This window comes from Hypomesus transpacificus, chromosome 8 (genome assembly GCF_021917145.1).
Source record: "Hypomesus transpacificus isolate Combined female chromosome 8, fHypTra1, whole genome shotgun sequence".
Taxonomy (NCBI): Eukaryota; Metazoa; Chordata; class Actinopteri; order Osmeriformes; family Osmeridae; genus Hypomesus; species Hypomesus transpacificus.
In genome coordinates, this window is record NC_061067.1 from 13,310,646 (window position 1) to 13,337,114 (window position 26,469).

Here is a 26,469-nt window from a genome sequence, read left to right on the forward strand (position 1 = left end):
CAACATTGTTATCTCACATATATATTATTATTATTTCTTTTTGCCCCCCTTAAACTTTGTTAATATTTGGACTACATAAACAACCTAGGTGTCAAACGTTTCGTCTTGGTAGCAATTGAGTTCTTGTATTGGGATTTACGTTCCGTTGCACGGTTTAAGTAGAAATTAAGTTTTTGTGGCGAAAAGTGAAGCTAACGGTGGCTAACTTGCTAGCCACAGTCACTGACGCCACTAACGTCACTAACGTCACGAAAACTTGCGTGACTATCTCTAGCAAAACATTAGTTTAGAAGCTCGTTAACTTCTGGGAGATGGCTAGGCTAACTGGTTTATTGCAAGGCAGCTGCAGAAACGCCACAAGCAAAGAGGCCTGGGTGATAACTATTCGCTCGTTTTACTTTGTGATATGACACACAATTGTAATGTGTATGGTACAATATAAGCTAATGTTATTAAGGAAGTACATGTACTTTCGGAAACAGTAGTTACTATTTCACTGAAGCATTAGCATCATGACATTAGCCTCTGTTGCCCGGGCAACACATACTACAGCGGTCTATGATGCATCTGTTTTCAATCGTTAAAATTAACATTCCTCACAAATACATTTTCGTTGTAGGATTTATTATGACATTAGATTACAAGTAAATTATGTGTGGGTGAAATTCTCATTACCTGTGGTTTCAAACCAGTGTAGCTCACTGCAACGCTGTAGCCTAGTCTAGTAGCTAGTTAACAAAAATATCTCCACATCTGTTTACAGTACTAGTAGGAAGTCAAACGGCGGCACATGTTCGGCACTAACCTTACTTAAATCAAAAGTTTTTCAATAGGTGAAACTATCTGACTAGTGACTACTAATCTGAACTCCATTGCCACAGCCTAAACTTTGTCAATCTGTTCATGAATATTATTCATTTCAGCCTAGACCGTACAACGGAAGTAACGTTAAATCGAATTCAACCAACGCAATTAATACCAAGACAGTCTAGTAGTAGTAGTAGTAGCCTACAATTTACCGGGGCAGATTTTCCACACAGCAGGGCTATATCGCATTTTGCCTTGTTACTGACAATGATCGCTACCACTGACATCTTTATGAATGAGTGATTTTCCCCTAAATAAATGGCTTATTTATATGGCTTATTCATTAAAATCTTATTTACATTTTTGGGGGCATGTTTTCAGTTAGCCTATTTGAATCGCGATTCCATCTGAGATAGCTGCTGGTAACGTCGTTGTTAAAATAAGCTTCAAAGGTGGTTCTTTATTAATGAATGAATGCAATATGAGTAGGCTAAATGCCTGAAAATATCACGAGAAGGGAAAAACTTACAATAACTTTTAAGTCATAGAGATTAGGTCAATTTTTACACCTGTCTGCCAAATGTATTCGTTTTGATTCAACTATGAGGTTGCTGATCACTATTCCCTCTTGCAGGGGAAATGAGAAGACAACTATTTCATTATACTCTTCACTCTTAGTATTTTGAGTTGTAAATGAGCAGAAAAAAATGCTTTTAAATCTATCTAATCTTTATAAATAATAAGTAAGCTATGCATTTTAATATAACATTTACAGAAATATCAGTTGTAAAATTTAATTTAAATACGGACCCCTGCAACCAACGCAAGCAAGCACACCTTACAATTTCCCCAGAAATTGTACCCTCTCTAGTTATACATATTTTTCTGCCATGGGAGTCTATGGCAGCCCCTAGAACCGTATTGTCAGAAGTTGTGAAATTTGGCACACTCTTTGGGGCCAGTCCCCTCATCAATTTCACCAAGTTTCATGTCTCCATTTCAAACCCTCTAGTGCCACCAATGGGTCAAAGTTGAAGGTGTGTTTACACACGTTAGTTTTGAACCACGTGTCATTTTCGAAAATTAGGTATCGTTGTATTCCCTGGATCAAGACGAGTCCAACATGACACCATACCCAGTTATATAGATTCTCCGCCATTTTGAATGTTAAGAAAAAGCATTTTTTTGTAACTACTCACGATTTTTGTCTAATCTTATTCAAAATTGCCACAGATGATCATCAGACCAAGCCTCACAAAAGTTATCATATGGATTTTTGATTTTCAAAATCGTTTGTTAGTTACAGCAAATTGTTGTGGCCCGACATGATGTGGCCGCCGTTTTGATTGAATGAATATGAATTTTTTTCGCTACCCCTCCTATAAAGTTTGTCCAATCTTCACAAAATTTGTCACAGATCTTCTTCAGACCAAGCCTCAAGTCAAGTCAATTTTGATCCCACTAGGGGATTACCAAACCATACCACCACACAAAATGTCAAAACTGATTCAACTAGAGAGGGTACAATTTCTGGGGAAATTGTAGGGTGTGCTTGCTTGCGTTGGTTGCAGGGGTCCGTATTTGAATTACATTTTACAACTGATATTTCTGTATATTTTTGATACGCGGGTTTTCTATACATGTGTGAGGTTGTCTCTTGCTGTGGTCAAGAGGTCACGCAGCAGGTCTCGGACAATACACATATAGATAGGAGAATGTGCACTTTAACCTTTGGACAGAGCAACATGCAGAAAATAGTATAAACGATGAGTGATGACTGCACCACCTGTGTGTTGTTCTTCCTATGCCTTAAGTTGTGGAATGTCTACCGTTTAAGGATATGTTTTGGTGGTTACTATATTTGTATGGTCCAGCTCGTGCATATAATGTTAATCTGAGAGAAATATTTGTCAGTCATGCCAACCACTTTGCCTGTCGTGGTGACCTGATCCGAGCAGCTCGATTAATAAACAAAGTCACCTCTTTTTCATTGTGTCGTTCCTTGGACCATCATCCGACAGAATATCATCATAACAATTTTATATAAAAATGCATAGCCTACTTATTTACAAAAATTACATATATTTAAAAGCATATTTTTTTCTGCTCATTTACAACTCAAAATAGCCTACTAACGGTGCATGTCCACTACAGCGTCGGCTTCCAATTCATTTTCAATGAAACCGGGCGTTGACGCTCGTGTAGGGCAATGTTTCCCAAAGACTGGGTCGCGACCCTCAGGTGGGTCGCAAGAGATTTTTTGGGGGGTCGCCTTGTCACGATCTGCATCTCTGCCAGTGGCGATTTCTTAAACAAATTAATGGTCAAATATTTACTATTGTGTTAACATTTTAAATGCGTTAGAACACGTTCATATCAAAGACGAGTTCATTCAGAATCAGCTACATATATTAACAGGTTGACTGACTGATTTCCTTCTCCTTCATTCCCGTAGCGCCACAGTCCATTTCCATGTTGAAGCTCAGCTTCCATGGACTTCAATGGGGCAGTTTTGGACAGTTTTTTTCAGTGAAACTTCGAAACTGCGATTATGTCCCGCCCATGGACGCTCAGCGTCTCTGGGGGTGAATGGAGGAGTGGGCTGGCCTGTACGCTGGGCTTCCGCGTGATGATTGGAGGGTCTGTCGAAAGATTGCATCTCCTTTTGATTGACAGTAATTTTTTACTATAAAAAGTCACCAAAGCTATTCAAGTTCAGTCAATCTCGTTGTTATTATCAGTAAGCTATGCACTTTGTAAAGCTCTCTCTTGGAAGTCGCTTTGGATAAAAGCGTCTGCTAAATGAATTAATGTAAATCTACAGTAGGCTAGGCTAGTGTCGTAGGGGTGAACTAGCCAGTGAACTAGAACATTTATATAAAATGTATATGATTTAGGCCGAAAATGAGCTTCCCCAATTTGAAAGACCAGCAGCCGTCTGCGCTTATTCAAACTCATGTCGTTGCGCTTATTGAGAACTTTGATCGCTATTTTCCAACAGAGAGGTATGCCATTCTGAATGATAAAAGTAGGATGCAAAATCCCTTCGAATTTGAGAGTCCTGATACTTTGCTTGAGTTGACGCCGAGTCCTACAGAAGAAACCGAGTTGTTGCAGCTCAGCTGCGATCGCCACTGACCCTATGGATCTGTGACCTTATCGTCATTCTGGATGAGCATTTCGTCAGAATATCCTGTCCTCAGTAGGGCCAGTATTTCTATGCTTATTAGGCGCTTGGATAACTTCTTTAAATATTGCTGGTTCAATTATTCAGCGAGAAGTGAGTAAGTCAGTCTGAGATAGCTTATTAACAATTGCAGTAGGCCTACAAGTTCTGAAATAACAATAAAATAACAATAGAATATCCTTATTATTGTTCAATAATGGTCAAATCCACCTTAATTTTGTGATTTACGAATAATGTCTGACTTATTGACTTATGACTTTTAAAATATGGGTCCCCAGAAAAAAGTTTGGGAAACACTGGTGTAGGGCATTGTGGGAACGTACGCAAACGTCAACGCCCGGTTTTGTTGAAAATGAATTGGAAGCCGACGCTCCGCTCCACTGTACTGGACACGCACCGTAAGAGTGAAGAGTAGAAAGAAATTGTTGTCTTCTCATTTCCGCTGCAAGAGGGAATGGTGATCAGCAACCTCATAGCTGAATCAAACGAATACATTTGGCAGACCGGTGTAAAAATTGACCTAATCTCTATGACTTAAACGTCATTGTAAGTTTTTCCCTTCTCGTGATTTTTTCAGGCATTTGGCTCACTCATATTGCATTCATTCAACAATAAACAACCCCCTTTGAAGCTTATTTTAACAACGACGTTACCAGCAGTAGCTTTTTCAGATGGAATCGCAATTCAAATAGTACCATAGGCTAACTGAAAATATGCCCCAAAAACGTAAATAAGCTTGACATTTATTTAGGGGAAAATCACTAATTCATAAAAATGTCAGTGGTAGCGATCATTGTCAGTAACAAGGCAAATGCGATATAGCCCTGCTGTGTGGCGAAGCTGCCCCGGTATTTTGTAGGCTACTACTACTACTAGACTCTTGGTAGCGATTGCGTTGGTTGAATTCGATTTAACATTACTTCCGTTGTACGGTTTAGGCTGAAATGCATTATTTTCATGAACAGATTGACAAGTTTAGGCTGTGGCAATGGAGTTTAGGTTAGAAGTCACTAGTCAGATAGTTTCACCTATTGAAAGACATTTGATTTAAGTAAGGGTAGAGATGTTTTTGTTAGCTACTAGACTAGGCTACAGCGTTGCAGTGAGCTACACTGGTTTTGAAACCACAGGTAATGATCATTTCACCCACACATCGTTTACTTGTAATCTAATGTCATAATAAATCCTACAACGAAAATGTATTTGTGAGGAATGTTTATTTTAACGATTGAAAACAGATGCATGTGTTGCCCTGGCAACAGAGGCTAATGTCATGATGCTAATGCTTCAGTGAAATAGTAACTACTGTTTCCGAAAGTACATGTACTTCCTTAATAATATTAGCTTATATTGTACCATACACATTACAATTGTGTGTCATATCACAAAGTAAAACGAGCGAATAGTTATCACCCAGGCCTCTTTGCTTGTGGCGTTTCTGCAGCTGCCTTGCAATAAACCAGTTAGCCTAGCCATCTCCCAGAAGTTAACGAGCTGCTAAACTAATGTTCTACTAGAGATAGTCACGCGAGTTTTTGTGACGTTGGTGACGTTAGTGGCGTCAGTGACTGTGGCTAGCAAGTTAGCCACCGTTAGCTTCACTTTTCGCCACAAAAACGTAATATCTACTTAAACCGTGCTACGGAACGTAAATCCCAATACGAGCAACTCAATGGCTACCAAGACGAAACGTTTGACACCTAGGTTGTCTATGTAGTCCAAATATTAACAAAGTTTAAGGGGGGCAAAAAGAAATAATATTAACTAGAAAAGGCTGTTCCTGTGAAACAGCAGTGAGAATGCTGAAAACCTGAATGAGGATAGCTGACCATGCTTAAAAAGCTGAAAATGGTGAACATTTAGTAGAAAGTTATAAGCTGAATGTCTTGTGAACATTTTAAAGGTTGAATGGTGTCTCCAGCTGAAAGTATGCTGAAGTAGTTAAGTTCGAAAGAGGAAGAATCTTTTTTATTGATTTGAAAGGATTAACCATTACTTTTAAAGGGAGAATAATACGCACAAAAAACTTAATATTTTTAAAAGTATAAAAGTGAGAAATATCACACATCTCCTGAAGGAGCTGAACGTTTTTTTATTGCTGAAAATACAGAAATGAGAAAAAAACCCGAAAGCTGAAATACATTTAAAAAATCACACAAAAGAGGCAGTGTGGAAGCCACGGTGATGGTGCAGCTATAATTGCTGAAGCGCTGAGGACAGAGAATAAAAGAAATGAAGTTAGAATCCACACCTCAAACAAGTTAACCTAGACAAAAAACTATACGTCCAATCCAAGAAATGAGGATATTTTCCGAGACCCAAGACTCTTCCGAAACCAAACATGTCCTTTATATGTCTGTGCGGTCAAAAATACGACTCTACCGGCAGTTTAAAAACACGTCTACTTTCTAAATCCTCTGACGAATTTTACCCACCTCTCCATTGAAGTTAGTGAGAGAATTTGGCTGAAGGCTGCTCTCGCTTCAAGGCTCATGGCTGAATATCTGTAAATGTGAGCTCTTTAGTAGTTACATTGGCTGAAAGAGGACAAGTTTTACTACATTTTAAGGTATAACTTGTTTCTGTAAGTTAAACTATATGAACGTCAGAGGAATTTGTTTGACAATTTAGTTGAATATCAGAAAAAGAGCAGCCAGCAGAGTGCTGCTCAATCATAAAAATCAAGAAGCTACATTTTTCATGTATTTCAAACTGTCACAATTCAAAATTGGCTAAATATATTTGAAAAAGCTGAATCATTTGGGAATAGCTGAATGTCTTGTGAACATTTTAAAGTTTGAATGGTGTCTCTAGCTGAAAGTATGCTGAAGCAGTTAAGTTTGAAAGAGGAGGAAGCTTTTTAATGATTTGAAAGGATTTACCATACTTTTAATGGGACAATAATTTGCACAAAAACCTTAATTATTTAAAAAGTATAAAAGTGAGAAATACCAGAAGTCATAGCCATCATCTCCTGAAGGAGGAACATGCTTAACAGCATTCTCACAATAATAATATATATGTGAGATTACAATGGTTGTGCCCTTTCCGAAGGCAAGAGACACCCAATAAAAGTTCTATAAAACAGCGTCATCATTTTGGTGCACACTTAAAATAGTTCATTTTTCTTAAGAAATAGAGACGTTGCTGTACCTTTTTTGAAATGGCATCTGTGTTGTTCTGAAGGCACAGCCTGTTATCAAACACCGTACCCAGATATTTATAACTCTCAACCAAATCAATCTCAATCACCTCAATAGTTGTAAATTGGGGGATGGGCACCGACCTCCTGAAGTCGATAATCATATCCTTGGTCTTTGACAAATTCAGTTCAAGGTGAAACTCCTTACACCATGACACAAAGTCATTGACAACCAGCCCATGATCCATATCTCCTCCCTTCAGCAAGCTGACTATGACCGTGTCATCTGCAAACTTTATGATGTGTCTATTCTCAAACTTACTCTGGCAACTATTTGTGTACAGAATATAAAGAAGGGGAGAGAGTACACAACCTTGGGGTGAGCCAGTGGATGAATGGAGCTTGTCTGAAAGGACGCCATTAACGCTAACACACTGTGATCTTTCTGTCATAAAGTCTAAGATCCATCCAATGATATTCATATCCAGATGGAAGTCAGAAATAAGTTTCTCTGCCAGCAAGTGTGGTTGAATAGTGTTAAAAGCATAAGAAAAATCAATGAACAGAAGTCTGGCATGAGTTAGTGGGCCCTCAAGGTGATGATACAAGCTGTTAAGCAGCATCAGAGAGGCAACCTCAACACCCCTACTGTTGTGGAAAAAACACCATACTGTTGTAATTATGAAGATGTAATGATTATGGATTCAATGAAACTTGTGATCACCTTTGTAGTACATGCTATATTATTGGAAACCAGATGCAAAGCTGTTGGCTGATTATTGTTATCCCTAGACAATGGTGATATAAGATATATATCACCATTATCTTATATATATAAGATATCACCCAAAATATAAGGTTTCAATAATTAAAGGATGAATGGGGGAGAGGAGCATGTGTATGCTTTCATAAAGGACCAGGATGCATAGCTGTAACTCATGAGACATATTTGTGGCCTTACGCCCAGAAACCTAATGCAGCTGGCTGTTCAAGGTCAGAAAAAGACTAATTTCAAGCAGTGTCTATGTAGGAAAAGTACCTGTTTTGAATCCCCTGAGACAAGGGACCCGCTTGGTAAGATTACCTAATGTCTACGAAACCAACAAATATCGTACCATATTAACATACAATGGGGAGAAGACGAAGTAAAATTGTCCAGAGAAAACTTCAGTCTGATCCCGGGATCACGCTCACGTTCTATTGGCAATCTTTGTTACCTGAGAACCAATAAAACACTTTGCATCAATCCTGCTGAGTTCCAGTGCTGTTTATACATCTTGAGAAATTGACTAAAGACATACAGAACTTATGTTTCAACACTACCAGCTCTATAAGCAAACTGCAGAGGATCCAGAGAACCCTGGATCTGCTGCCTAACAGCCCATCCTACCATTTTCTCTAAAACCTTCATAAGTAAAGATGTAAGTGCTACCGGTCTAAAATCATTTAAGGACTTTGGTTTCGTACACTTAGCGACAGGGACAATAATTGAGTGTTTCCCGATTTGTTTAATCTTTTGTGACTCCAGAGATTTCATAAAAATAACCTGAAAAACATTGCAGAGCTGATCAGCACAAGTCTTTACTTTGCCACAGATCTTATCAGGGCCTGGGCTCTTCCTACTGTTGGTGTGCCTAAACAGTTTTGCAACAAAGTCAACATCAATGGTCAATGTTTGACTCGACTTAGTCTTGTACCTCATCTTGTCTATCTGTTCATTAAAACAGTGATCACAATATACATCACATGTTTTTTTGATTTTCTAAACCTTTTAACTGGAACAGCCAATCACAGTTATCAACCAAGCCACCATAAAAGAAGTGAGGTCATATCTCAGCACCTCTTTACTGGATTGACACCAAACTTTGTATAAGGACTAGGGACCCTTTCTAAAGAGGTCCAAAAGGTCATGCCATTTCACCTCTAGGTGGCGCTGCAATAAGCAAAAATGTGGCCCCAATTATCTTCAGATCAAGCCTCACAAACCTTTTTGCATGGTTTTTGAAACAGTTTTTCCGGTTAAGCTGATCAAAGTCGGCGATAAAGCCACCAAAACAGGAAGTGATATCATATCTCAGGAAATATTTGCTGAATTGACATCAAACTTGGTACAGGTGTTCGGGACCCTTTTCCGAAGAGGACTACAAAAGGTTGTGTCATCTAACCGCTAGGGGGCGATCCCATGTCTGACACATGATAACTTGTGATACCAGATGAAATGATGCGGCTGCCATTTTACATTTTATAAAACGTTTTTTCCTAAAATGTATCTAATATTCACCAAATTTGGCACAGATTATCTTCAGACCACAATCACCTTGACGTCAAAATAGGACTGAATTACAGCTGTTTAAACTTGGGCTAAATCTGACAACCGCTTGCCAGTTGAAAAACTGCTTATATTTTTACACAGTAACTGAATACAGTAATTTCCAGCACTGAGAATAGCTCACTAGGATAAATTGGTGTCCTGGCAAGGGCAACGTAAGAGGTTCAAAGCCAACGAGCCTGCCATGTCACTGGTTTTCTGTTTAGCGACTGTAAGCCATTGCAAAGGAAGCCAGGTACAACGCAGTCGCTAGCTACCTGTAGTCTAGCTGTATATAGTCATGGCAATCCTCACTAGGGATGGGTATCGAGAACCGGTTCTTGTTTAGAACAGTTCTTTGTGGCGTTGCGCATGCGCAAACTTTTATAGTTTATTCAGACTGCAGCAAACATGGCAACTAGGTAGAAGCGTTCTAAAGTTTGGTTGTATTCACACGACAAAATGACAACAACGCCACTTGCAACGCGTGTAAAAAGTCTATTTCGTCAAAGGGAGGAAATACAACAAATATGAAGAAATATTTGAACACACAGCATGGAATGAAGTTACTGGAATGTCATGTGTTCGATGCAGCGCAGCTAACGTTTGCGCTTCATCTGTAACTATCAAAGGTAGAGCTAAACTCCTCAAAAGTGATCACAACCACTTGTCACTGTGTGAAGCAATTGGCCTTTATTGTGTATAGTCGATCAAGTTATCTTCTATCCCGTCGTTTGAAGCATACATTTTAGGTCCGGCATTCGTCTCCCATTATTGATCACTTCACGTTAATTATCGGAGGGCGTGTGTTATCAGCAAACGTTCGCGTTGTCATGTTAACCCATTATTAAACTGAGCATATCGATTTTTATTCCATTATTAAACTTAGCATTTTAATTGTTTAACAGAATGGCTGATGTTCGACACTGTCATATTATATGATTTGACCTCGGCTGAAAATTGAAGATTCTATAATTCTTTTCTAAGCTAGTGTAGCTATTAGAAATGTAGAAGAAGAGCAACGGAAAAATGTAAATGTGTATACATACTGTATATGGTGTGCAGCATCATAGAAAATTATAGAAAAAAAAAAGTAAACTAGAATGTGCATTTCCTGCAGAAAATGCGTTGGAATGCTGAAATTAATTTGAAAAAATTGCTGAAAATACAGAAATGAGAATATACCCGCAAGCTGAAATGAATTTAAAAAAAATGTGAGTCACACAAAAGAGGCAGTGTGGAAGCTGAACTGCATCATCTAACAATGCTAAGAGCTGAAATACAATGCGGGAGAAGCTGAAAGCTGAACTGTTAAACTGTAGTAGTAGAAGGAGTAGAATATTCGTTTTAGTAGCTGAAATTATAGAAACAGAAATACTACTCTACCGGCAGTTTCAAAAAAGTGTTTCTTCTGCTTTCTCTGACGAATCTGTCACCAGATTTGCATTGGTCTCTATGGGGTAAGAGTTGGACTTTGTCTTGCTTTCGTGGGGCTCAGTTTTTTTTTAAAAGTCTGTTGGATACCACAGACAACTGTCTACGACCCATGGGCGGAAATCCCGGGGGGGATAGGGGGGACACGACCCCCCCCAATCCTGGGAAAAATTTGATTTGTCCCCCCCAATAAATCATAGTAAACATAACTATTTAATTTCAATAACATTAATAACATGCAATGAAAGCGCTTTGCTGCTTATGGACACAATGGCACTTTTTAAAGTTTTAAATGATCGCAAACCCCGCGCTTGGTCCCACAATGGTTTGATCCACAGCCCCAGCCCTCAGCAGTGATTCAGGTGCATGTGTGAAAATCGGACAGTATCCGTTTGTGTCGTTGGTGGCTGATGTCCAGTAAGTAGGATCACAATGACTCTTATTGAGTGACTTGTTGCTCTTGTAGGTTAGTTATAACGAAGTTAAGTCTTGTACTCGCTGTGAAATATTTGACTGTTGATTGTTCTTCCACAGGTACAGTCCTGCACTTTGTGGTTCATGTTGTTTTAATTTGTAACTTGTATAACTGCATGCTCTTATGGGTCTTCCCTTTTGGCACTTGTTTAGTTTTTTCACAATGTATGCTTCATGTTTTGGCTGCTTGCAATGTTTGGGACTACCTCCTTGTTATGATGAGTACAGTGACCTATGCTCTTTTGTAAAGCTCTCTCTTGGAAGTCGCTTTGTATAAAAGCGTCTGCTAAATGCATAAATGTAAATGTAAGTAGTTGTAAGAAAGGATTGGTTTGACAATTTATTTCTACCACTTAATAAAATAAAACATTAATAACTTTCACAATTTTCCCTGCATTGGTCACTTTGTCAGCTAACTAGCGAAGTAACATCACCAGCTGTTTGAATTATAGTCAGAGAGAAGCTAGCAATGCAGTAGTTGCGTTCCTTGACAAGGTGACTTGAGTGTCTACTATCTGAAACGTGAAATTAATCCAGATAATCGCACCACAGCGATTTCACTATGTTGGCAGGGTTCACACACACTAAGCTATCTGCATTTGCATAGCTAGAAAACAAACCGATGGAGCAAACATTAGCTAGCACCTATTCCATTTGGCGTCATCAAAAGATGGAAACTTTGCTATTGTCAATTTAATCCAAGATCAGCACGGATATTGTAGTTCTTCGAAATCCATTTGCGTTGGTTAGCGATACTGAACAGAACTATACTATATTCTACCATTGTCATAATTATCTTAAATGGTCTCGTTGCAAAAGCTAAATCGTCTCTAGGCACTTTGAAGCACCGGTGCCGATCTGGAGTAAACTGGCGATAGCAAAGATGATGGCAAATACCACACAAACGGAATTGGGGCTCGCTAGCTCTGCAAATTCAGCTATTCTGGGAAGCCAGCCAATATAAAACCAAAACATGAATTATATTAATATGACAAAAGGTTGCAGTTTGCGTTGTGTAAAGGGTTAACTCATACAGCTGTCAATCTTTGTCAATGCAATCCGTTTCACCTTTCCTAACTGTCTTGCTACCTGGTAGATCGAAGCCTATTCTAGAAGAATGGTAATGAATGATAGAAGCCCATGTCAAGTCAAGTCTTTTATTTGTCAGGTACACAGAACAACACAAGGTTAGACTGGGTACTGAAATTCTTAAGACAAGACAACGCAAGCACCTGGCATAACAAAACATATAAGTACACGGAACACAATTTACATCTATGCTGAGCTTAAATAAGTGAAACTTCCCAAATAAACACATAGCAATAAATAATCAACTATACTAACCCTAATACTAAAACTTCCTAAATTACAGATAACAATAAATAGTACACTATACTAACCGTAAATGCACATAAAACCTGTTTCAACCCTATAACCTATTCTAACCTAAGTGGAGTACAGTACAATAGTGCAAATTTGCAGATCAGTGACTAAGTCAATGACCATACAGGAGCCTGGTGGCGGGGTACAGTGAGGTACAGTAGTGCAATGTTACTGAGTGTGCAGTAAATCAATGTCCATATCAGTGTCCATTCAGAAACCTGATGGCCCTTGGGTAAAAACTGTTGACCAGTCTGCGTGTGCGCGACCGGATGCTGCGGTAATGCCTGCCAGAAGACAACGGGGTAATGAGACTGAAGGATGGGTGGGAACAGTCTCTTAGAATCCTGCCGGCTTTCCTTAGGCAACGTGTGTGGTAGGTGTCCTGTAGGGCTGGGAGCTTCCTGCCGAGGATGAACTCTGCAGAACGGACCACACTTCGTAGGGCTTTGCGGTCCCTGTCTGTGCAGCTCCCATACCACACTGTAATACAACCAGTCAGAATGCTCTCGATCGTGCATCTGTAAAAGTTAGTGAGAATGACTGAGTCCATACCAAACTTCTTTAGTCTCCTCAGGAAGAAGAGGCGCTTACGGGCCGCTTTGACTACCTTGTCCGTGTGAACAGACCAGGTGAGATCATTGCTGATGTTCACCCCGAGGAACTTGAAGCAGCTGACCTTCTCCACTTCCGATCCATTGATGAGTAGGGGTGCATGCTCCTCCTCCTGCTGCCTCCTATAGTCCACAATCATCATCACAATCATCATCATTGGTCTTGCTGATGTTAAGAGAGAGGTTATTGTCCTGACACCATGATGTCAGGGTGTCAACCTCCTCTCTGTAGGCTGACTCGTCACTGTCAGAGATGAGGCCCACGATGGTTGTGTCATCAGCAAACTTAACAAGGAGGTTGGAGCTGTGCGTTGACACAGAGTCGTGAGTGAACAAGGAGAACAGGAGAGGGCTGAGCACACAGCCCTGGGGGGTGCCTGTGTTAGTGATCAGTACGGATGAGGTGCGGTCACCGATTCTCACCACCTGTGGCCTCCCCGTCAGGAAGTGGAAGATCCACTTGCAGAGGGAGGTGCTTAGTCCCAGGTCCACAAGCTTGGAGACCAGTCTGGAGGGGATAATGGTGTTGAATGCAGAGCTGTAGTCAATGAACAGCATCCTCACATATGTATTCCCCTTGTCCAGGTGGGAGAGAGCGGTGTGCATAGTCAGAGCGATGGCATCGTCTGTAGACCTGTTGGACCGGTATGCAAACTGCATAGGGTCCAGTGTGGGGGGCAGCGAGGAGCAGATTAATGATTTGACTAGCCGCTCGAAGCACTTCATGATGACAGAGGTCAGTGCTATCGGGCGATTCAGACATTGACCTTGGTGTTCTTGGGCACAGGGATAATGGTGGTCCTCTTGAAGCAGGTGGGGAGTACAGGCAGGTTAAGGGAGAGGTTAAAGATGTCACTGAAGACCCCTGCCAGCTGGTCAGCTCAGCCCCTGAGGGCCCTACCTGATATGCTGTCTGGGCCAGGTGCCTTGCGAGCGTTGATCTTCTTAAAGCACAGCCTCACCTCGGCTACAGTTAGTGTAGGCACACCACTGGATTGGCCTTCAGGTAGCTCCACTGCAGGGGGGGTCACTGTCCCTCTCAAAGCGAGCGTAGAAGGAGTTCAGCTCGTCTGGCAGTAGGACAGAGGACTGGGTCTCGTTGTAGCCTCTCCCTTTGTAGTCAGTAATGGCTTTAAGTCCACTCCACATGTGCCTGGGGTCAGAGCCATGGTAGCTGGACTCCACCTTGGTCCTGTAAGCCCTTTTCGCTGCTTTGATGGCCTTCAGAAGGTCGTATCTGGCCTTTCTGTACTCATCAGGGTCCCCAGAGTTAAAGGCGGCAGTGCGGGCTCTCAGCTTGGCCCGAGGCTTCTGCTCAGCTTGGCCCGAGCTCAACCCAGGGCTTCTGATTTGGGAAAGACCGGACAACCTTCTTGGGGACAACGTCATCAATGCAGTGCTGGATGTAGCTGGAAACAGTGTCTGAGTATTCGTTAATGTCCCCATCTGCTGCCTCCTTGAACATCAGCCAGTCGGTGGTGTCAAAGCAGTCCTGGAGGGTCGCCACACACTCGTCACTCAATAGGTGAACTGACCTCTCAACCGGTCTGACCTCTTTAAGCTTTTGTTCATGTGCGGGGAGGAGAAGAATGGAGGTGTGATCAGCCTTCCCAAAAGCAGGGGCGGGGGAGGGGTTTGTAACTGCCCTTGAATGCTGTATAACAATGGTCAAGGATCTGGTCTCCACGTGTCAAGAAGTCAATGTGCTGATAGTACTTGGGCAGGACTATATTCATGTTAGCTCTGTTGAAATCACCAACAACAACAGTGTTTCCCACAGATTAGAAATCTAGTTGTGGCGGGGAGGGGGGGGGGGGGTCGTAATAATTCCTTCGTTAATAATTCGTTACACAGTTAATTTGTTAATAATTTGTTATATTAAATATTAATCCAAAATGATTCACACCTTCACAAAATTAACAACAACTAACATATAATTTCTGCATTATGCATGTAGCAACGCTAGTGCTAAACAAATATTTAACTGGTCGGCTCCATGACGCCGGGTAAGTAGCTAGCTCCTGAGACTTCTCACCAAAAGAACGAAGGGGAACCTTCGAGTAAGGTACCTAGCGAAAAGTAGCCTCAACTTTCCTCGACTTTTAGCTACGGCACTAATGCTGAAGGCTCGCTGATATAGCTGTCGGTCTTACTAGAACGGCATATGTATGCATTGTTGCTAACGTGTGTTGACGTTGTGACTGCATATGGGAGAAAGACGCATGAGTGACAGAGAGACGGAGGGAGAGCAGGGGAAAGAAAATGCAGCTGAACGAATACGCTGTGTGTTTTAACCTAAATAGCGATTTAAAAAAATTAGGGAACGCAATATGTGGCGGCCGGTGTTGATTCTGTGGCGCACCGCCACTAATTAGTCTATGTGTGGGAAACGCTGAACAATTAAGGCTGCCTCTGGGTGCACGTTTTCCAGACCATTGATAATCCCATACAGTTCATCGAAAGCAGCGGCCTTGTCTACCTGGGGGGGGATGTAGACTGCACTCATGACGACCGCTGTGAATTCCCGAGGTAGATGGAAGGGTCAGATTTTTTCAGTTATTAGCTCAAGGACCGGAGAGCAGTGAGATGCTAGTACCGCTACATCCGTAGCCCAGAGAGAGTTAACCATAACACAGACCCCTCCGCCCCTGCACTTCCCTAATCCGCTGTTGTCCTGGCGGTATATGGTGAATCCCAACGGTGTAACCGCTGTGTCGGAGGTCTCTGGAGACAGCCAGGTCTCTACGAACGCCAGTACACAGCAGTTCCTGATGTCCCATTGGAATTTGACACAAGCGTTAAGTTCATCCATTTTGTTGTCAATGGACTGAACGTTAGCTAGTAAAATGGTTGGAAAAGCAGGTTTGAAGCACCGTTTCCGAGTTCGAACAAGTACTCCAGCACGCCGGCCTCGTTTCTTCTTCCTCCGTCTCGCAGGTAAACAGAGTGGCGGAACAACAAAGGGCCTGCTGCAGTCCGAGCTCGCACTCCGAAAAAATTAAAGTTTGTAAAATAATCCTTGCCAAGTGACAATTTAATGTCCAGAAGTGTCTGCCGGTCGTACTGAATAAACGACAATATAACATTGACAAAACAAGTAACGAACACTAAAATGACAAACAAAAAGCTGGGTTTTTGCGGAGATCTCGTCGGAGCAGCCATCTCTTAGGCGCACCGGATGTAAATCTCCTTCTGTAAATAAACTGCAGATTGTGTGTGCGGCCAGCATGGTAGAAAAATTGCAGAACAAAGAAAGACGGACATCAGAGCATTTCAGGACACCAGAACGCTAAGAAAGAATCCTAGTCGGCTAATCTCAAAGACTAGTTGATAAAATGTTCATAAAAATGATGTGAAATGTGCTAATTGAATGTGTCATAATGATGCCATTAGGCAGAGGAGGCATCAGATGACAAACAGACAATAGAGCAGCATGTAGGCAGGAACAGACTGGCAGAGACAGGGGGTCTTGGGTAAGTTTGTTGAGTCTCTTGTTTGGCAACATGATGGGTTCTCTTCTTTAGACTTGTAAAATAGTGACATAATTGGACAATGCCCCCACTCTCTACTTAAACTGGTGACTGAACCAACATTAGTTTGAGGCAATGGTATTGTTGTGATTAATTGTGTAGTATTGGGTACTGGTAGTTAGGAGGATGGCAAACACCTTATGTCTTTTCTAGGAGACAGACTGAGTCAGTGAGGGTGGTGAAAGGGAAAGAGCCAGGGAGAGACTTCAGATGACAGTGTCACAGCCATGGCAGGACCGGGGGTCAACCTTTTTGCCAGCAGGAAACAGTGGCACAGTACTGTCTAGTGACCTCAGTGGTGGCACAGAACCATATCAGCCACACCCACAATGTATAGAAGAGCAGACTCTTGCCAACAAAGTGTTGACACTTCAAGAGAAATGGTTTAGCGATTTTCCCCGACTTTATGATGGTTCAATTGAGATTATTTTAGATGAGACTGCACCATAACCATTGTAATTACATAAACTGCACCCATACAGTGTACAGTACATACTGGATTTTTTGGTATTGCTGGTTGTAAATACTGTACACCTGCATTCATACAAGTGACAACATTTGAACAAGTTGAGACACCCCTTCAGTTACTAACTATAAATTATCCAGGAGTATTAATTATGGTTCCTTAATATACATTTAACATATTACAATGTAGGCTGTATTACAGCAATCATTTTGGTGTCCCCCTCAGAAATTACTCTTGAGAAAATGTCATAATTGTCCCCCCCAAAGTCATCTATTGATCCAAAAATTAAGCATGAAGAGCGAAAATTGTTGCAATGCTGGCAAACTAGAAATACTTTTTGAAACAGATTTCGAAGCTCTAAGCGTTTCAGTCAGCACTCTAGGCTCTCCACATACACAACCATCTAAATCTCAGAAACAATTTGAAAAACTCATGGAATATAATCAGTGATATAGAAAAAAGTTGTATAGATATCAAAAAGCTGAATAAAAAAAAAACTGTTTAGGGTTTTGCCAACATTTTAAAGTTTAAATGGTGGCTGTTGCTAAAATATTGAGGAAGAAGGATTTGAAAGTTTTAAGAGGATTGAGAGGATTTGAAAAAAAAATCAATTGGAAAACCATGTAAAAATATTATGAATATTGATTTATATTAATTCAAACGTAAGAGGTAGAAAGCTGAAAAGTCATGCCTGAAACTGCTGAATTTTTTGATAGTTGAACGGTTTTAATAGCTGAAGATTTGAAGGCGCTGAAGGGTGTCACGGACGAAATAGAAGTTGAATAAAGATTCAAAGAACAATACTTGGAATGCTGAAGCAGTATTCTAACAATAAACCCGTTTGTGCCATTTTCCCCCCCCCTTGCCCAATAAGAATCAATAAGAAGATCAATAAGGAATCAAATTGATAAGCAGAAATTGATAAAGAATCGGAATTGTTAAAATATTATCTCATCCCTAATCCTCACACAAACAATCAAAATTATTTCAGATTTTCTAAACGGTTTGATCGGTACAGCCAATCAAAATCTGCGGCAAAGCCGGGTAAAAAACAGGAAGTTGGGTCGTATCTCAGCAAATCTTTGATGGATTAAAAGCTGGATTTACTCAGAACCCTGGTTCTGAGGATGTCCAAAATGTTTTTCGTTCATTTTACCTGCTTTACCGGCTTGGACACCTCATTGCTGCTTGCAGCTTTATTTGTATTTTATAGTTTTGCATTTCAGTTTGGTATATGTTTAGTGTACATGCATTGAATCGCTTAGAATAAGCAGAGATGCATAAGACATAGGAGTTGCTTTGGAGAGCGTGCAGTTGTGAGCTATGACGTAGTGAGCTCGCGCATTGTTTTCATTGTTCAGTATTCAGTAAAGACGGAGCGAACACACTGTTTTCTACCGTTGTTAAACACACTCGTTCTTTCCGTCTAAGAGTGGTTAATTGAATGAATATGTTGAGAAATACTTACTGATAACAAGGGAATTTTAGCCACTACAAGTCCTTTAGTGTTTTCTAAATCCAAATGTTTCTATATTGAATTATTTCATTATTACTACATGTTTACATTGATATAATACAAATATTTGTTATTTCTGGTTAGGTTAATGTTTCTTCTTGTATGCATCTTTAACACACTCAGTTACAATGACACTAAAACAGTCCTAAATTGATGTGGCTGATTAATATAAACAAAATGGAAAATATTGAAGCCTCTGAGTCACTACTTTGTAGCATCAAGCCACCGTAGCCTCTGGAGGTCAGTTTTGTATACTTTATTGTAGTAAACTACATAATCGTAGAATTGATTTAACAGCTAAAGAGTGAACAAGCTTTCATGGAGATTGGTATCTGGACCACACACTTAATTCCAACCTACATTCAAAACACATACATGTGTCATGGTGTGATGGCCCGCGGGGTCATCAGTTTTTTATTCTGTTCTGTTTTATGTTCATTCTCCCCACAGAAATAGTCGGAGGCGGGGCCGGCACTTTATGACAGATGGGCTACACTGGCGGGCAGTTGTGGTCCGGGAGTACGTCTCCCATTCCATTTGCCAAAAGAAGTGCAGACCACATGACACACTTTTTCAGACACCACACGCATACAAAACAACACATTTAACTCACGCCAACACTCCAACACTACTAACACTGACCCGCACTGCCTTAGTATATTGTTTGTTGTATAAAAAACGCGCTTTTTGTTGGAAGCTGCGTCGCCTCCCTCTTTTCTGTTGCGACTTCCTCTAGGGTGGTAACACATGGTCTGTTAGTCGTTACACTCCTGAATGGAGAGTCATCTTTGTGGTGGTGAGGGGGCCTCTTGGGAGGAAAGGTGTAGTTCAGGACAGTCCAATTGTGTTTCAAATCTGCAGCAGTACTCGTTCAGTTCGATGGCCAGGCGAGAGTCGTTAGTGGTGTGGGGGGCTCTGGGCTTGTAGTTGTTAATCTGCCTGAGCGCTCTCCAGACAGAAGCAGAGTCATTAACAGAGAACTGTTGTTTTAGTCTCTCTGAGTACAGTCGTTTAGCCTCTTTCACCGCCTTGGTAAACCTGTTTTTCGAGTCTTTAAATCTGTCTCTATCCCCACTCCTAAACGCTTGCTCCTTCTCCAACCTTAACCTTCTGAGCTTTGCTGAGAACCAGGGCTCGTCATTGTTGAAGTTCACCCTAGTGCGTGTTGGAATACAGCAGTCCTCACAGAAGCTGATGTACGACGTCACAGCGTCTGAGTTCATCCAGACTATCTGTAGCAGTCGTGAACATAGTCAGTACAGTCCAAGCACGCCGGAGATCCTCCTTAGCCTCACTGGTCCACTGTTTTGATGTCCTCACAACAGGTTTACAGAGCTTTACTTTCTGCCTGTATGCAGGAATCAGGTGGACCATGGCGTGGTCTGAGTGTCCCAGTGCTGCTCGGGGGACGGCGTGGTAGGCTCTACTGACTGTAGTGTAGCAGTGATCCAAAGTATTCCCTTCTCCGGTAGGGCATTTAATGAATTGACTGTTTTTGGGGAGATCATGGGTGAGATTGCCTTTATTAAAGTCGCCTAGTACAATAACCAAGGAATCAGGATTTGCTCGCTCCACACTCAGGGCCTCATTTACTGACAGGATTGCGCCCATTTCAGTCGTGAAATTGCGGGTAAAGACATAACACCGTATTTACAAAGGCAGCGCACTTGAATAAAAACGCAGATTACCACTGCTTGGAGGGTATAAGGGAAAGTGGGTGTAGCTCCTGTTCGCTGAACTTTTATTTTTATTTTCCTCGAATCACCCATGGTGGCAGTAACATGCAGGCGATTTTCCCGTCTTAACGGCGCGATTATTAACACTAATGGGCACTGATTGCCCGACGAGGATCTGGTTTGATAAATACCACGCAAAATGCGGAAATACACCGTCCGCTATTTGCGGTTGGGCAAAGGCGCCAGATTAAGCTGCGGTCGCAATGTTAAGTAAATGATACCCTCAGTGTCTGGTCGGTGAGCACATGTTGTGCCTCCTTGACTCAGAGGCATGTAGACACCGACCAGGATAATTGACGCGAACTCGCATGGCGAGTAGAAAGGTTTGCATTTAATAAAAAAATATTCCAGATCAGGAGAACAGTGCTGCAGAATTATTATCACATCTCCACACCAGCCACTGTTGGTGTAAAACAAATACCACCCGCTTTCGATTTGCTGTAAATCAGTTCACTCAGCCATGTCTCTGTGAAGCACGAAACGGAAGATGAATGAAAGTCTCAGTTTGTTCCACAGGAAACGTACGTTGGAGGAAAAAGCTTGGAAGCACTGTTCGGAATGTTAACCCCTTCGGCGGCATTTCGCTGCTTGAGCAAAGCCTAGCTTTGACCAGAACGCTAGAATGCCCACTAATTCTGCCGCTGGGAGCAGAAAAGTGGGAAATAAATCCACAGTTGTTTCCCTGATGTTTAAAAGTTTGTCTCTAAACCCTTAAAATAGGTAATATAGAGATCAAACTACTAGTCGGGGCACAGACACATTTTTTTTTTTGCAATCGAGAAAAACTGTAATTCACTATTTGATCAGTGCGGCGTTGCAGCGCTAGACTGTAACGCTACCCTCCCGTGTGTAATCCATTAGAAGACGAAACAACATGGTACTTAGAGAGAATGTTGGGGTGCAAACAAAGACAAACTAGCAGAGCTTTGTCATGCATACATGGAGGGCGGAACATGTCTTTCATGGGAGCACAACATGCATGTTTGAGCATTTAAAGGGGCAACATCCCGGCACGAGAGGACACATACAACTAGCCAGTATATCCGTTGATAGTGCGTTATTTTCAACTGGTGTTGCTATGTGTCTTCTCGTATTTCACGCATACTATGTCACATATAGGCCTACTAACACCTAACACCATAGCAACATGTCCACAGACATATGTTGGACAGTAGTGCAAAACCATTTTAATTACACTCTGAAATTCCGACTTCTGAGTAGGCGTACAACTTGAACGCATCTCGTGTTAAATCTTATGTGAATGCAAATAAGGAAAAAAAGAAAATATTAATGCAGTGAAGTGATAGTTTGGTTTGCATTCACTAAAATGATCTGTTTATTGGCAATTAGTCAATTAATCAGTTGAATAATCGTTAGATTAGTCGACTATCAAAATAATCGTTTGTTGCTGCCCTACTCTAAAACATGTATAAATCTATCGATTTGTGTATAATGGCTTAGTGGTTCGCTGGAGTCCCAAAGATTTAGAAATAGATTTATAACCTTTTCCAGACTGATATATCTCAATTACTCTCTTTCTCATTTGTCCCTGAATTTCTTTGGATCTCGGCATGATGTAGCTTTTGAGGATCTTTTGGTCTACTTCACTTTGTCAAGCAGGTCCTATTTAAGTGATTTCTTGATTGAGAACAGGTGTGGTAGTAATCAGGCCTGGTTGTGGCTAGATAAATTGAACTTCTGTGATAAACCACAGAAGTTATGTTATAACAGAGGGGGTGGGCAAACATTTTTTCACACAGGGCAATGTAGGTTTGGATTTTTTTTCTTCTTAATAATATAAACTTTCATTTAAAAACTGCATTTTGTGTTTACTTGTGTTATCTTTGTCTTATATTTAAATGTGTTTGATGATCTGAAACATTTAAGTGTGACAAACATGCAAAAAAATAAGAAATCTGGAAGGGGGCAAACACTTTTTCACACCAATAAGCGCAGGTAGTTCAGGTAGGGCAATCGGGCAGGGCGCGTCATCCATTTATCGGGGACGTAAGGCGTCTTACTCAACCTTCCTTTCCTCCGCCCCCCCTACTACACCCATGTTAGCAGCGCATATCCATTGTGCCACGTCCGATAAGGCGTCTTTAAGAAACGTGCGGATACGCACACACAAGTACACACTCAACCCATTTGTTATATGATCAGTGCTGCTGCCGCCCTCCACCATCCCCTTCTCCCCCATTATCTGTATGTCTATCATCAGGGGGATTATGTCTCTATTGCTCCCTGCCTCATATGTCATGTATGTATGTGTCGCATCGAGGAGGCAAAGTTAAATTTACATGTCCATGTCATGTAACAATAAATGCTCAAATCTAATACGTGATTGTCTTGACTGAACTGTATATGTACTATGAAAATATACCTTAAGGATATAAAGAATGGTACTGATAGACAATGTCCAGCGAGAGGCAGCCTGACAATTTCTAGGGAACCTCTCTCACATTGATATGGGGTGGAAGGGAAGATCCTCTCTGTGGTATAGTGTGGAGCCCCAGCATGCGTGCACTTTGACATTCCTTTGGGCACAGATATCTCTCACTCCCTTCTCCACTATCTGGTCTTCAGGTGCTACCTATAGTACAAGATAGATCATAAGAGAGTATGAGCCTGAGATGAGTGAGGTTTGGAATAACGTGATAAGAATGGTTAAAAACTAAGAAAGATGCAATTTGACCTACCTCCTCATGAAACGCCACAGCACTGACGGAACCCAATTGTCTAATTAAGGCTTCAACCACTTCTTCTGGCTTTCCACATCTCACAAAGAGGGTGCTGTCAGGGACACACAGTTGTAAAGAAAAAACCTTTGCTCGAATACATTAAATGGTTGGAATACTGTATGTGGCTCCTTTTCATACGTCAGTCTTTTCAATGTTGCTCACCTGCCTTTCTTGATCAAGGAGGCCCTAAGGTCCTTAACACTATCTAATATGAAGCGCAGGCGGAAGGGCCCTGTTTTGGGAAGGTTGTAGTGGACAGTTTCTCCATAATGTCGAGGGTCAAAGCAATAGAGTGGGACAATATATTCAGCATTCTTCTGGGCCCAATGGAAGACCTGGATACATGGCAGAAAGAACATTAAGATAATAAAATATTACATTAATTTACATTTGATTACTGCTGCTATAGACCCTTTTAAACCCAACGTCACAATTACGTCACAGCGTTAGCTAGAGGCAAAACTGGACAAACTAGCACAGAGTCAGCTACATAAGGAGCTTAAAATACCATCTTGATGTGTTGTTGGGGGCTACAATTGGTGAGTGACCTAGATATCAGCAGAGACAAGCATTACTGAAGTGGTCAGGAGAATCCGTTTGCCTCCACCTAAGCTCCACCCCCAAAAAATCATCACAATGTTTACCAACTGAAAAGGTGTCTATACTCGGTTGCAACTTCTGTCATGCACACATTTACATTTAGCAGACACTCTTATCCAGAGTGACTTACAGTAAGTACAGGGACATTCCCCGACATGCACACAACAATGACAACGCACACTTGTTGCATAATTTCAAATTAACGAATATAAGCTAAGAAGGAAGGATACTTGCGCTTTTCTCAACCCGTATTTAAGGATGGAGTTTTAAAAATCGAGCTCAAGACTATAGCTAATGACACATGATCACCGTTAACACTTCTCTGCGCTGGCTGTGCTTGTTTTCCTATGGAAAGAGAAGTGGCGCACAACTATGCAGACTATCCTTGGTGTGGCACAAATGTTGCTATTGAGTGCTGTGCTCAGATCTTATCCAAACTTTGACCTTAGTTGCCAATGACCTGGCAAATGTAACCAATGAGTTACAGTTGTGACCTTTGTGATGTAACCAAAAGTGACTCATGCAATGGAGGAAAAACTAATAGTATGCTCTAACTACTCAGTATTTCAGAGTTCTCAAAACTGTATAGCTCTATGCTAAAAGTAGCAGTTAAAACGTAGCAAATCATGTTACTATGCGGCAACTTTGTCACAGGGCTCGCAAATCGCACGCATTTGCCGTGAGACTCGCGCATGTCAACCATTTCTCGCTGAGAAGTAAGGGATAACTTGTCCCGCTATAACAATTAATGTGTAGAAAAAACAATGGCATTCATCTCATTTATGTTCCAAGTTATAAAAAAATATGCTTTAACATGATGTAAATGTAGACGTGATACAGATAATACAAGACTATTTTACAGCACTGCATAGCACAAAAGATAAAAATGCAAATGTTAATGTAAACACAGCAAACACCCCTTAACTGTACAGGCAGCGCTGAATGGTGAATTATGCCTACAATTATGAAAATTGGCTCAACCATTGTGCATATGTCTTCTGTTATGAACTAATTGTTCAGATGTTTGTGGTGGTAAGACAATTTAACAGAGAACCAAAATAATGCATTTTGGTCAACATGACTTAAGCAACTGATAATGTAGGAAATAGCATACAATTGTAGGCTAAATAATAATTTGCATGAATGTACCAGAGCACTGGCAATTTGTTTAAAATAATGCGAAATTGCTTTTATGATGTGAAAGTAACTATTTACAAGGTTGACTAAGTACTTGTGACAATTTCTGATCTGAGAAATGTAGGAACCAAAGCCAATGAAAACTGGCATCACCGACTGCATCACAGACACTGTGCTACAATTCCATGAATCTGTGTCGCCTACGTCAGGGGTTCTCAAACCTTTTGGGGCCAGGGACCCTGGTACATTCATGCAAATTATTATGTAGCCCCTCCCCCCTCCTCCTTGGTCTTGATCTTTTTACAGCTGACAGACAGTTTTCAGCACATTTAGAGGTATCAAACAAAAAAAAAATCCCCCAAAACTTTTTTGAGGAAAATCGAGACAATTTGTGAAAATTCCATGCATTTTTTTTCGGAAGGGAAGATAAATTTGAACTCTGATGTGAAAACGTTAGCTACCTTCTTTAGCCAACTAGCTACTGGCAAATAGTTTACATTAGCCAATGACATCAGCTACCAACTGGTTGTCAGTGCAAGCTAGTAAATGTTAGCCAGAGCCTCATTATGGCTCTGATGTTAGCTCTAGCTACTGTACACTCACATAACGGTTCCCATTCAGCACACCAGCATGACAGTCACAACCTATAGACAACGAGCCTCTCATCGTCAAATAAAAATCCCAGGGCATTTACTTTTTTATATTTTGCAAACTCAAGTACAATAGATACTTTGAAGGTGTAACTAGTACTGGCTCAAGTTCAGGATTGTAGACTATGCCGCACAAAACGCGGAATATGAGGTGCTGCGAGATGATGTCATTAGAAATATCACAGCACCTGCAATTGTGCTGCGCGGCAGTCGTGTCTACTATAAGTTTGTTGAGGTACCGTATACCAGTAGTCATGGCATGTTTGTTATTTGACAGATTTGTAACTATGTATTTCCAAGCTACAGGCATTGAAGTATTTTCCTAGCAATGCTTTATTTGGTAGTGGTTGTCATGTTGACTGTAAGCTGTTTAAGGAAAAGTGATAATACTAGTACACGTATGTTTGTAACTAGACAGACTCTTTTTTTACTTTGTAATAACTAAGTATGTCCAGTGGTTTTCATGTTATGTTGCAGTCATGTTGACTGTAAGTTTTTGAGGAAAAGTACTACCATATATTTGTAACAGCCTCTTTTTTGAAAATTTCTAATAATGATTATGTATTTCCAAACTACAAGTGTTGAAGTTTTTTCCTAGCAATGGTATATTTAGGGTTCCTCCGGTAGGAGGAAACCTATTGTTTTTGTTAGTATTCTTATTATTCTTATTGTTATATTTCTCTGCTAAATGGCCCAATAGCTCAAAAAGTCCTGGACCCGATTGTTCCCAATTTGGCCCAATGATAC

At 41.0% G+C, this 26,469-nt stretch overlaps 2 protein-coding genes across 7 annotated transcripts in view; one reads left to right on the plus strand and one right to left on the minus strand.

Annotated features, from left to right (window-relative positions):
• Nucleotides 1-26,469, minus strand: part of cry-dash (cryptochrome DASH) — an 86,825-nt gene that overhangs the window by 37,694 nt on the left and 22,662 nt on the right. Inside the window, exons 2-4 of the mRNA XM_047023631.1 lie at nt 23,498-23,670; nt 23,294-23,387; nt 23,057-23,187 (exon numbers count right to left, since the gene is read on the minus strand). Coding sequence (XP_046879587.1) covers nt 23,057-23,187; nt 23,294-23,387; nt 23,498-23,670 — 398 coding nt within the window. The remainder of the gene's footprint in view (nt 1-23,056; nt 23,188-23,293; nt 23,388-23,497; nt 23,671-26,469) is intronic.
• LOC124470004 overlaps nt 1-26,469 on the plus strand; it is a 121,433-nt gene that overhangs the window by 29,481 nt on the left and 65,483 nt on the right. The gene's annotated exons all lie outside the window — the stretch shown is intronic.